Source organism: Aedes albopictus, chromosome 2 (assembly GCF_035046485.1).
Source record: "Aedes albopictus strain Foshan chromosome 2, AalbF5, whole genome shotgun sequence".
NCBI classification, from domain to species: Eukaryota; Metazoa; Arthropoda; class Insecta; order Diptera; family Culicidae; genus Aedes; species Aedes albopictus.
The window spans coordinates 501,320,940-501,335,164 of NC_085137.1; the positions used below are offsets into that span (position 1 = coordinate 501,320,940).

The 14,225-nt window shown below is 43.1% G+C and overlaps 1 protein-coding gene across 1 annotated transcript in view; it reads right to left on the minus strand.

The window, feature by feature from the left end:
• Positions 1 to 14,225, minus strand: part of LOC109622561 (lachesin) — a 76,105-nt gene continuing 61,880 nt past the window's right edge. The window contains exon 2 of the mRNA XM_020076957.3: positions 1 to 1,919. Coding sequence (XP_019932516.3) covers positions 1,381 to 1,919 — 539 coding nt within the window. The 3' untranslated portion in view covers positions 1 to 1,380. The remainder of the gene's footprint in view (positions 1,920 to 14,225) is intronic.

Here is a 14,225-nt window from a genome sequence, read left to right on the forward strand (position 1 = left end):
AAACTTCTTTATTTTACCCGACAGAGCTACACATCACTATATTTTCATCAGATCTTTTGCTTCAAATCGTCGATTAGCTATCTCAAATACAGTTTCACTTTACACTTTTCTGATTGTTATTTTCCGTCATCATCTGCTGTTGCTCAGATCTTTATCCAACAAAAAAAAACTACCTATTGCCATTCTGCGGAAGTTTATCCCCAAAAATTGAGTACATATGATGACTTAACGCAACCAAAAATTGCAATACAAATACGATTAAAAATTGGACTGTTTGTTAACTGATGACACGGCTAAAATACCTTTCAATGAGGTGGAGTAAATGGGAATGTAATGTTATGCTTGGACGGCACTAGGTTTCACTGAACCGCGGAGATTACATAAGTTACTTCAAAAAAGTCTTTCGCTTGGTTTTTCGCGTAATTATCGCATTTTGTCACTTTGCGTTGGAAGTTTAACAAACGGAATGTTTTTTTTTTAATTGAGATTCTTGAGTTGTTTTTTATTTTCGTTAGTAATCGGTTCTAATCTAATGCTACTATATTGTGTAAATGTTCATAGTTTATCTTAATAGCCCTATGCTAAACATCTTTTCTGTTTATGTTACAATTTATCGCGAAAATGGACGACTTAAACTTGAACGCCTTTCTGAATAGAAGTCATTTTCCATTATTAAATACGATTTTAATAATATTCGTGGAAAACTCTAGCTCGTTTATATTCAGTTAGCTTCCGCATTCGATTCTTCATTTCTTAAAATTGAATTGGAATGTTGATATTTCATTAGTTTTCCGATCAGCAGAATCTAATCCCACTGAAAATTGCTTCTTCTGGATTGATACATCCCCTTTTATTTTGTTTTATTTAGCTAGGAAATCACCATTTCCAATTGTAACCATTTTTTCCAACTGGAATGTGACCCCTTGTGAAGCTTTTCCTTTCCTTGTCACTTTTAAAAATGTCCTATCTCTCGTGCACACTATCGTTGTCGAGTGATCCTTTGAGCGGGGCGTGGCGAAAACGTGCATCAGCACCGCATTTCCTAAAGTAGACATGCAGCATAGGTGAAGCAACCATAGAATACAGAACATGCAAAAAACAAAATTTGAAAAGTAATTGATTAAAAATGGAAATTTCCATTAGAATTTATGGAATTTTTACTTTTTATATGTAAAAGATTTCCGATAATAAACGAGTATATAATACTAGAAACTCTTGTACTGTATGATTGAATGAGTCGAAACACTCGTGAAAAGTTTTGGAACATAATTTGATTAAAAATTTGAAATAATAGTAAAAAAAAACTCTGTTATAATGCATGCTAGTTTTCCAACTGTCGCAAAAACCTTTTGCCACATCCACTTATTGAAAGGGGCACCCTTAAAACAGCGCGGCCAATGCGGTGACCACTAGCAGGAAACTGGACACGGACACCGCACTGGCGTCGCCTCCGTAGTACGACTGTCCGCAAGCCGGCGGACACACCGGAATGACCGTTTCGAACAGTTCCACCTTGGCCTCGGCTTGCCCCAGCTTGTTGATGGCTCGGCAGTAGTACTCGCCGTACTGGCGCTTCTCGATGGTGATCACCCGCAGGGTCGTATCGGTGAACTCGTCCGCCGTGGCGAACAGCGAGATACCGTAGTGCTGGTTGTTGGACAGCTGGACGTCGTCCTTGACCCACACGATGGCCGGCGACGGGTAGGCTTCCACGTGGCACTCCAGATCCATGTCGTACTGCAGCGCCTGGCCCAGACGTGGCCGCGGTACGCTGATGACCGGCGAGAACTCCACCTCCAGGTTGATGTTGCGCCGGTCGCCCTTGCTGACGCCGTTATCGGCCACACAGTAGTACGTGCCGCGGTCCTCCTTCTGGACGGAGTTGATCTTCATGACGTTGCCGGTGTAGATTGCGCCACCTGCGAAGGACAGAGGATAGGGGAATGAAATTAGAATTTATGGCATTTTCTTTTAGTCGTTTTCGGGACGTGCGTCACATGGCAGCTCAAGGGAGCAGACGGTGCCCAGGAGAAGTGCTTCCGGTAAGGGGGAATCCGCATCGTATGCACCTAAGCGGTTATATAATGTATCTATGAAAAAATGCTTTGAAATTAGTACTCTATAAATGTTTTCATGTCGGCTCCGTTATATTCTATTACGCTTGAGCCTTCTAATCAATCAAATTTAAACGCCGTAATATATGCAGCACCCACTGTATTAAAGATTCGCGATTGTTGTATTGTCGTGTAATGTACTGATTGTCTATGCATTTCGTCCTTTTCTACTAGAGCAGCATCTCACCCCACGCTCCCCCCACCGTACGCGTTAGGAAACGATTTTGCGGTTAGGTGATTTCGAGAGCGATTTGTCAGCAGCGGGACAGTTTCCTTTACGCAAAGACAAAAGGTGTGTGCACGCGGTTCCCGGCCCAGGCCGGTAGGTCGTAAGGGGTTGGTTTAATGGATTGCAGTCGATTTCCTTATGCTCGACGGTTGTTGCATTATTGTCCCACCTCTGGACTATGGGTAGGTATCTACCTACATCCTAGATGGGGTGAAGCGACGTGCTCATGAATAAAATTGTTTCTTTATTATCTTTTACCCTATCTATCCGACGCATTTTTTTGGGGTAGTAACAGTTGTCAGGAAATGTTTACGATGCAGTTTTAGATTTTTCGCTGATATCAGATAAGTAATACATTTGTTTTTCCAGAAAAATTGACACATTTCAAAATATGAAGTTTTGGGTGATTGCCCAGCCAACACAAAGTCTTATATGATGTTGAATAGGATGCTAAAGTGGAGGCCATATACGTACCTGCTTCCATTTAACTGCGTGTAAAGTGTGCGTATATCGCCTCCAATTTTGCATCCTATTCAACATCATATGCGATCGTATGTTGACTGGGTGATGGCTGTCACATTATGAGTTCTTGTTTTTTCACTAGATTTATGAAGAAACTTCATAAAATTACTAGTAGTGATCGGAATTTTGTCGGATCGTCTGCGTAACTTAGCTTTCTTCCGAATTCAAAACACTAACACTTTTTTTCTTCGAAACATGTTCAATCATGAGGAAAGCTAACCAACAAATTGACCACGGCATACAATTTCACAAGGCAGGCTGGTTACCTATGTAAACATAAATTTTGGATGTAAACAAGTGACGTCGTTCTTATCGTCCTTTTACGTTGGTCAAATTGATGTTAAGTACTATATCATTTTGTTCACGCCTTTGGACGATTTGAATTACATCATCAAAAATCTGTCAGATTTCCTTAATATATCATCTTCTAAAAGTTTGTTCCAATTGACGAATTAAAATTAACTTCTTCTTAAATTTAACGGTTAGACACTTAAACACTTGACATTTCTTCTAAGGAAATAGTTATCGAACTGTCAAGTTTATGTGAAAATTAATTTAAATCCGCCAATAGTATATTTTACGAGCCGGTGTTATGAACGGAATTTTGACAGAAGGTAGCGTCCTAACCCGTTAAAATCAATATCATCATCAACATTGTTGTCACTTCGTAAAACGGCTCATTGGAACAGGCCCTATATGTGTACACCGTGCAAACTGACATTTACATATGAATCCTAGCTAAATGCCTACTATGATTCAACTTTTCCTACATCGACTTCACAATTCACATATTTCCTCCTTGAGGCATTTGCTGATGCAGTTACTTGAACAGAAGCATACCCTTCAAATTTTATATTTATTACCCCTAGGGATCATTACTATTACAAATATCATAATTGAAATATTTCTGCCTTTTTAAAGCCACTTTTCGTTATTCCCTGCTGTCAAGAAGATGGCTATTGAGATGGCCATTAGTCACACCACCTTTGCACGCATCTGCGGATATCAATCACACCTGGAAGCATCCAAACTGCGAAGCTTGTAACCTAATCGACCATATGCTGGAAGATGGCCGACACTTCTCGGACGTCATTGATGTTAGAACTTTTAGAGGTCCCTACATCAACTCACGCAGTTCGTGAAAATTCAAACTCGGTTATCAACCGTGTCGGACTCTAGGACCCGAAGATCGATGCCTTTTCCAGCAGACGGTATGGTAGCAGGCTATTACCAGAAGCTGGACGATCGGATAAGTAAGATCAACGAGATCGGTATAAGGAAGAACGATAAAAGAAAATGTTATTGCGCATTTCCCACCCCACTGCAATTAGCAATAGTGCGGGATCGTGGATAAAACTGCGATTTCGCATCGAATCGTGTCGTTGTCTTTGGCGCACTTATTCAGTATCGTAAAATGCATAAGTGCGCAGAATACAACGACACGATTCGATGCGATACCGCAGTTTTTATCATGATCCCGCACTTATGCTAACTGCGAAAGGGGTCTAGTCGGGTGGGATATGCGCAATATTGCTCTGGCACAAGTGAGTATGGAACCGAGTATGGAACAGAATGATATGCGGAGGATTTACGAAACTGGCAATGGCGTGTGGAAAAAAACAATGTCCCCTCACGTACAACGACTATGATGTAATTTTGCTGACAGATAAAACAATAGGTATTGTTGAACGGTGGAACGGTAGGGACAGAGCGACAGACCGAAGTTAAATCGACTACGACGGACAGGCTATGGGACCTCCAGCGTTAGACGAGGTCAAGACAGTCATAAGAGAACTGAAGAACAACAAGGCTGTTAGGAAGGATGAACTCGACTGGGCACGTAGCCCATATGACAAGCTAAAACCATACTCAGCAAAGAGTAAGCAAAGGGGCCGTCAACTTCGTGTAACTAATGGCGGTTAGGCCACAGCTACCGTTCGCTGAGGAGAGGGTCACAGAAGGTTACCCTTCTCAGCGGCTAACGAGACTCTGTATTTACCCTTAATCCCAGGGTCGGCACGCTTATCCTACTATTTCGCGGATTCAGGAAAACACTTGGATTGCCTTTTCACACTCCTGTTTATTGGCTAACTTTTGTGCACTTTCTGTCTATCTTCTAGCTATCTACCTTCACCCTACTCTACCCACTTTCTTATTCTAATCTGACCTTCTTTCTTCGGGGCCCCTTACTCCTGCTGCCGCCATCATCCACCGATCCTCTTCTTCATCGTCCTTCCTCTTCTCCCATGCCCGTTGCGACTTTTGCCGCCCAATCGAACCGGAGTGTCTGCGACCGCTGGAGAACGGGCCTCAGGTTGGTCCTCGGCCTGGAGTAGCGAATGGCCGGATCTTCATCTGCCCAAGTCTTCGCCGGATGTCTTCACGGCGGAAGGTGACCCATTCTAGGGTTAGGGTTCACCTCTTGCTTTGTGGTAAAACCACGGTAATACTACGGGGTTCTGTGTCCTTAGATTCCTACACACACAATAGACACACAGTGGACACTTCGCATCGAACTTCACTAGTGTCGATCACTTGGGCAAATGGCCGTTTCTTCGGTCAATCCAAGATCTCCAAGATCATAATGGCCTTCCTTCGCTACCACCGTCTACGTCCATGTTTCAGACAAGGCAGAGTCATCTGGTGGCTAATGTGGCAGGATGATGGTAGCTGCTATTTATGGCTGCGTCCTTTTCGGGTGACCAGTAACACAGAGTGGAAACACACAACACAAACACTTTCCTGAATTTAATTTAACAAAAAGACGAATACTATTCTAGACCGCGACAAACTCTCACAAACCTACTGAGGGGGTACTACGAACCGTTACATTCGTGTTGAACATAAGCGTCTGTTCTCCGGGATAAGCTGCTCACAACAGCACCTTTTCCCATACTAGGGACGGTTGATCGACGTCCCAGTCCCAAGGACGGACTCTAGGCTAAACTATGCTGGAAAGTAAAGAGTAGGTGAAAAAAGATGCAAAAAATATGATAGTTGATGACGAGACGAATTCCCCAAAGAAACAATTTTTGCTTAAAGAAATGTTTCTCAAAGCAACGTTATTAAACTGGAAGTTGTATTATATTTGAATAATTTTGAAATAAAACTGTTCTTCAACTCTTGTTCGCCCAAAAATGAGAATCTATTCAACGTCAACCGTTCTATAAGCACGATGAAATTAATGTTTATCCAATAATCGTACATCGGTTGTGAAACTCTTGTTCAACGTTAGAACCATCAGCAATTTACATAAACATCATTAACTTTTCTTCAACGTTTATTAAACAATGTTGTATGGCGCTATTTGTTTAATCATTTAAGAATGGTTCTAGAAACCATTATTGTGCACTAGCAGCATAGTGCATAATAACAAGCTTACTTCGATATTTATTCCACCATAATACAATCAAAACATGCTGGAGCCGTGATACAACTAACGAAATTTATTTCTATTTATAGATATGGTTTTAATTGCAACAAAAACGATTCTTAAACGTTTCTTCAATATCATTGTAACAATAAAATGAGAAAATGATTCAAGTTTCTGCATTTCTGCATTTGTGTGTGAAATATCTCTCTCTGATTATGTACCTCCAACATCTTTATTTTACATTTTATGGGACAAATCACATCAATGGAAAGACTCGAACTCTGGACCTTTGGGTTCACACACTTCTGTATCCGCTCTGCTTCAATCCGAATTACATGAATCGGCAGATTTAAAGCAGTATATAAATATTCAATCCCTGAGTCGAATACATTACCGAACATATGCTGCTTAAACATTGCTTAAATATTTCATTCAACTAATTGTCTCCGTAAACAATGAAGTTGATCAATGTCTGAATAATTGTAACCGCAACATTTAATCATAAGGCATGCATGCTAATTATTTTGCTAGTCTGTCAGTAATTCACGCTGTTGTGTTGTAAGTTTGGTATCGCTTCGAACTTTTTTTATTTAAACGTTCAGACAAGTGAACTTTATTTATTTTAACTGCTCCTGTTTTGTGTCGGGAGGAGAATGTGTAAAACTTGTGTATATCTCCAGGCAGCTATAAGATATGAACATAAGGAAGATAAACCCGGTATGACCGGTGTCACCAAAGTGAATAGAGTAGATTGTCAATACCAAACAGAGGAGCCGCCCAGGATCCACTTCAGCTGCTTTTTCTGGTGTTTTTGTTGCCGATTTTGCTATCGTTGGAGCGTGTAGTGTAAAAGGTGAGTCAGAATGTTTTTAAAAGTGTGAAAAGTGTAATATTTATAGCTGCAGCAAGAAGTTTGTTTGGTCTTCGAGCTTGTAGCCGCGGTTGCTCTTTTTAGGCTCCTAATCAACAATCGTGTTTACAAAAAGAGGCAGGGCGGACAACGATAATTAAGTGACACAGTACCACTGCTAATCAGCAATGATTGAATAAAAGTGTAACATTTGTATTAAAGAAACATGGTAACATCTTGTTGTTAAGCTATATTAGTGTAGTTTAATAAAATGATCAAGCAAAAGTTGTTAAATTTTAAATAAGCTGCTTGTTCCATTGAAGATCTTATGTGGAATACGGGCATCTAATACTTCGGAAGCAGCTTGTATTCTATCATTATTAGAGCACTATTAGACAGATGATGTGAATACCTAAGCAGCTGTCTTTAAACTTTTATACCATTGGTTATTCAATGAGCAGAAATATGCTTTAACAAACGTGCAGATTCCACTACATGAAACATTTATTCGCCATTTTGTTCAATATAAACTCTTGTACAACGGTCGGCGCCTTTGTAGCACATTTAATCAACTGACTTGCCTATTAATGATTTTGAATTGTTACTTGGGGCAAAGGAAAATCAGGAACCGAACCGAACGGCAACGACCCCAGCGAACAAAAATAACTTGTGATTAGAAACGCGGTACGTGGAACAGCTGATCTCTCAACTTCATTGGGAGCACCCACATACTAGTCGATCTACTAAAATACCACGGGTTTGGATGCAGGGTCATTAGGCCGAAGGTCATTAGCTGCGGCAACACATGAGAACGGGGAACCTATCTAGGCGGAAACATGGACTGATCACTACCTGGTGATGGTGAAACTCAGGACACGCATTGAATGTGGAGGCCGTGTTGCCAGAGGAGGGCGAGCTCGATTTGACCGACTGCTGCTGCAAGCAGAAATAGAATAACGCAGGACAGGCGGTAATGCTGCAGCATGGAACCCAGCAGAACGTGGAACAACACAAACGGAAGCGAAAGCAGCAGATTCACATCCTTCGAGACTGCCAGGAAGACATGGACTGCGAGAAAATGGAACTCCAAATTGGAACACATTTTTTAGATGCCGCCTACAAAGTACTTATACGACAATATTGACCCAGAGCTATGGCAAATCATGGACGAGAACAGCTTTCCTGGACATTGTGCACTTTAAGAATGATTAACAAGTCCCAAGCCCATTGATTCTCTGTGCAATTTCGAATGGTTCGGTTATTCACGGAGTTGCTATCCAACATGGTGTGGTCGATTAACAAGTGATCGAAAACAACACCTACAATTCAACGAGCTAACGCATGGTCTAACGGTTCCATCTTATATCATAAATCCCTAACCATGGGCATGGGCCTATTAACAAATCTTTCATAAATTTCACAGCCGGCTTTGAAATTCAATCTCGTTTGTACTCCGCGCATATCCCCAAAAAGTCACAACATCGGGGGAAAAAAAGAACTTAAACGTTCACCGGCGACCGTTTATAATTTCGTGTTAATTCCCTAACACCTTCCTCCAGCCAGCCAGCCAGCGCCTCACGACGCCCGCCCACCCCAACAGCGCGCGCGATAAATTCCCGCATTTTATTCTTTTATCAAAAATTATAATTCTAATTTCTAACTTTCACCTTCACACACGCGGTTGGATGCCGTGGTCGCTCTCGGTCGCCCTTTCTTTATGACGACGAGAGGCGGGTTCACCACACACCCATTCACGATGGCAACGACGATGCATCGGAATCCTATTCCATACGAGTTGCGCCCGAACCCGATCGGAAAGAAATAACAGGTACATACCTAGGATAGGATGTGACAACCATGGTGACAACAGAACTTGCAAGTAAAATTGATTTCTAACGAAAGGTTCACTCATTTTTAGTGGAATATACACACCAGACTAGGCCAAAAAGGTCGATTTTTTGGAACAAAGCTTTTTGATGATCTTTTTTAAACCTCGAGCGATCGCGCTGTTGTATTTTGTACAACACGTTGAAAATATCTCGCTTTTTGTACTCAGCATTAGCATGGTGTTGAAGGTAGTCAACCGCGCGAGTTACGGAAGGTTAATTAAAGAGTACTATGATGGAATATTTGAAAACAGGTTTAATTGCTGTATTCTTAGGCGACTGTTGTTGTGGGTTGTAGTGGGATTAAAAACCGTCTGGTTTGATTGGCAAAAGAAAAGGGACTGGAGAAAATTTATTTGATTTTGGTTAGGGTTGCTTTGATTAATTTGAATTTATTCTAGGTTGCACGAGATTTGCATCAACGCACAACACTCCTCCTCAACGAAGCGAACGGTTAACGCTCGGTACCCAGAATGCCACGGACTGCGATTGCGTACCGGTGGTGTCGCTCCAGCTTCACGCGTTCCAACGGCTTGGTCATCAGTTTTGCTTCCATGTTATCGGTCGGCAGATACTGCCGACCAATGATACCTTGCCGCTGGAGATCCCGGGTGAAGGGTTGTTTGGTGTCGATGGGCTTGGACCCTTTCAGGACCAACTTACCAGCCCACCGCCGAACTTGATAAGGAATCCGGAGTTGGATCGCCGGCCCTATAAGTATCAACGAAACACTCCAGATCTTTGTTTTAAGACCCCAAGTGGCGACACAAGCCCTTCGTCGATCTGAGATACCTCAATATTCGTCTCGCCTCGGTCCAGTCCCGATTGGTTGGCTTGGATACCTTTCTGCCGAGAAGCGATGTGCTGCGGGAGTTCACCGCAACGTAGAGCAAACTGCCCACCAAGCTGCGGTACGATTCGTTGGTAGGCAGTTCTTCCTTTTCCGTTTGCCTTACGTAACCAGGAATTTTGGAAGGTTTGGCGTTTTCATTCCCGAACCGCTTCACGATGCTGTCGATGTACCCGGCTTATTTCAAGGTGTAGTCTCCTTCTTGCTTGTCGATTTCAAAAATTAGAACTGCTTCACCAGTGCCTTGATAATTGCTTCGAATTCACGCTTCAAATGGTCAGTCGTTCAGCCAGGGTTCGGACGACGAAGGATAGAACTCCATTATCTTGAACGTGTCGTCTATTTTCCGGTTCCAGACACGAGCCGACTGCTTCAGCCCGTAGATGCTGCGTTTCAACCGGCATACCTTCTCGCTCGTCTTGAGTCCTGGTAGCAGAGTTTCCCATTGCTCATGTGTACATAAATGTGACAGCGAGCCTCCCACCAAATTGTCTCCCAGCGCTTCAAAATCGCAGTGTGCTGCGCTGCTAAGAGGCTCACGAAAATCTGGTGGGTGCGAGCTAGGCGCCTAGCTCCCGGGGAGCTCGTCTCATGCGCTGCGTGAGCTGTTGGTATCTAAGGTGAAAAACAACTTCTTGGTAACGAAGAACCTCAACAACTTTTTTCCATACAGAACACAAGTGTCTGGTTGGTCAATGCGATACGACTAGGGACTCTCAATGCAAAGGTTAAGGTTTCAATTCTCGTTCGTTTAGGAAGTTTTTGTCGTGAAATTTTCCAATTTAATCGGCGCATGAGACGAAGCTCATTAGACACATCTTGAAAAAAATGAGGCACACAACTTTCAGTCTCAAAATGTACTGTGCTCCTGGGAGCTTGCTTGCAATGAGGCTCCCGTACATGGGACTACAGCAGGTGTACATCAACTCTGCCTGGTAGTGATCGCACGTACCTACACTTCAGTAACATATTTTGAAAACGACGTATAATCAATGCTACACCATTGATTATACGTCGTTTTCAAAATTTGTTACTGACTTCTTCTTTGACATCGGCGTACAGATAGGCGATCTTGATGTCTAAGTATGCTGTACCAACATGTCGTTGCGACTGGCGATGGTCAGCAGCGTGCAAAGGGTGGTTTTTCGCGCAGCAGGCGCGAACACCTCGTCGTAGTCTGTGCCATACTGTTGGATGAAACCTTGCGCGATCAGCCTGGCCTTGTACCGCACCGTGTTTCCGCATCATGTGTGTGTCCTGCTTCTTTTTGTACGCTCCCTTGCATCCAACGAGCTTCCTTTCGGGTGGCAGTGGAACCAGCTCGCACGTCAACGATTGAATTTCTTTTTTCATCACTTTCCGCCATGTTTCCTTTTCCGGACATCGTTTCGGTGTAGCTTCGCGGTTCAGTTACCGAACTACTCGTCACATGATGCCTTCTCGTCGGTAGGATGAACGGAGTCGCTCGCTGGTGTACTGTCCTCCTTGATCGGAGCGCACCACTTTCGGTTTACGACCAAATTGGGTTTTACTCGCCTGCACGAGCTCGATGATCTTGTCCTTCTGACTTCTCCTTCAGCAAGTACAGCAAGCGAAACCTCGAAAAATCATCGATAATGGTTAGCGAATATCGTTCTCCACTTACTAACGGAACTTCCACCGGCCGCACACGCCCATGTGCACGAGATCCGGGGGCTCCGTCGAACGAGATTTCGATTCCTTCGGAAAAGGCGTGCGGGTGCTTTTCGCCTTGCAGTAGCATTCACACGGCTCGTTCACGTCGCATTGGCGGATCTGTGTTTCGTTTCTCCATTTGGACGATGGCGTGGGAATCACGGTGCCCAAACTTCCGATAGAACTCATGCTTGCAGTCATTCGGATGGTTTCCGTCAGCCAGAAGGATGACTTCGCTTGGTTGCTCCAAGTAGTACAGACAAGGTATGTATTGTTTGAGCGTTACCATGGCTTCGGTTTGGTTGCCATGCATCACCCGGACACCGTTACTGTCGAAAATAACAGTTGCGTTTTTCTGTGCCAGCCGCGGAACAGACAAAAGGTCATCGTCAACGTGGGTGTGTACAACGCTTTGGACAGCCTCATCCTTGACCTCATCCCGGTTTGCTTACCCGTGTCATCGCAGCACTGGGTCATGTCGGGACCTTTTCCTTCCACACTCGCTTTCTTCCCGTAGGCCAACGTCACGTGCTTGACTTCGCTCTCGTGTAATTCCAGGAAGAAATCTTGGCTTGCGACGGTGGGGCTTGTCGCGCTCGAGTCTTGTTGTTTCGTTGATATTGGCGACATTGCTTCTGGATGTGGCCCACCTTCTTGCAATAGTGGCAGGCCAGTTGCTTTTTCTTCTTACATAGTCCATTTTTCATCGCGGAGTCCGAACCGCAACCTTGCTACTTCACTGCTTCATCCAGAAGTTTCCGCTTGACAAGCTCCAAGGTTAGTTCGGCGTCCGAACGGCTTTCGAGGGCGGTAGTACGAGCGGTACGAGCTTGACAGGCTTCTCAGGATCATCGCGACCATGAACCATACCCTTCCGAAAAACGTTTATCGCAGATTCGCTTCAACAACGAGACCTTCGATGTGAGACTGACCTTCTGATGATGGTTTTCGATGACCGGATCAACTGGTGTTGATTGTAACTCGATGGTTGCCCTGGCCTTGGCGACTCCATTGAACTAAACTGCATCCGATTCCGTTGCCGGTTTCTTACCTGGTGTCACTCAACGCTGCAGCTCCTCCCGAACTAGCAAAATTTGACCTTGAGTTCACCTTGAAGCGTTAGCGTTGTGTTGTTCAGCTTTTCCGTCCATTTTGCATCTTGAATTAAAAGAAATCTCCTCACAGGCCCGTAACCTGTTGTAGGTTGCAGTGGGATTAAAAATCGTCTGGCTTGGTTGGCAAATAAAAACAGAGACTGATGAAAATTTATCTGACTTGTAGTTACAATGATTGCTTTGATTAATTTGAATTTATTCTGGTTGCACGTGATTTGAATCGCCGCACAACAACTATATCGCACCTTATCGCACGTGTTTTTGACTGCGGGTAAAATTAGTCGCCAAAGTAGATATTATTTTGATGTATTATATGAGTGATGATAAAACTGATAATTATAGAAAAACATCACTTCTACCAATAAATGACGCAATATCGAATAATCCAAACTCTCATGAGTGCCGAAAAGTGATACTTAGGTACATACCAAACAGTAGCGACATCGGATGTGCAATTTCCAAAACTGTCAATCTGCAGTTATTTTCTACTATTCGGGTGGGGAACGCACGACCATCCGTTGTCGGCCGTACACGCGGGCACGTTAATGCTATTAAGCAATCGGCCGACGGTATAGCGGTCCAGTGTCCAGCGGAGCGGTTCAGTTCGGTTCACAACTTCACAATGATATTATGACGGAAATAAAAGAAAAAATGTTCTGGTTCGAATGCAAAACCGGTTCCATAGGCTCGCCTCGCGCACTCTCATGTGATTGTGAAGCTGCGCGGTAAGAGGATAGAGTTGGTTCATGCATTTCCCTACACTAGAGTCGAATCGACAATACCCCTATACCTACTGGAGAACGGCCAGCAGCCCAATAGGAAACCGGTTCGAATGGAGCGGATTGCGGACTAGAGGTTCTAGGAACGAAACTGTAAACAGTAGGCCTATGCGAGAAATTGCCGATCGCAACCACACGACGATGGGGTCGGGTAGCCTACTAATTACCGTGTATCGTAAAATAAGAATAAAAAAGATTTCGAGGAAAATTTCTGGACGGCACGTCGTTGGTCGCCGAACAGAGGTCGTTGAATTTTAAACAGACGAAACACATTACGCGGCACATGACATGAATGTATAGATTAAAATTATTGTAAGTAATGGAAAATGTATGTCAATTGATGCGCACGCATTAAGGCATTGAAATTATACAAATTGGTTTCCGAACTTCGTTTTTCGGTTTTGGGTTGTGTGTGAGCGAATTCTCACATATTTTTGAAAATTTTAAATATTATTTATTGAATAGGAGTATATGGCGTAACATGAATCGACGGAGAAATAAGCTGTTGGAAAATTGAAAAATTGCCACAACTGTATTTAAAATGACGTAAGCGACGCTGATAATTTTGTGACATATTTAAATATTGTGTGTCTAACTTTTAATCGTTCTCAAAGTTTTATTTTAAGGATGCTGGATTAAGACTATATTTTGCACTACAATAAGAAATGTCTGATTTTTTAGGACAAGTTTCTTCATTACTAGGGCTCCCATCTACACAGCTTAGAAAATGACATTTCATGTATTTTCTCGAAATTGAATCAAAAACTCATCGGATTTGTTAAGAAATTTTTGCCAAATTTAAGGACTGTTCAATTTATAAAACGGACAGCTTG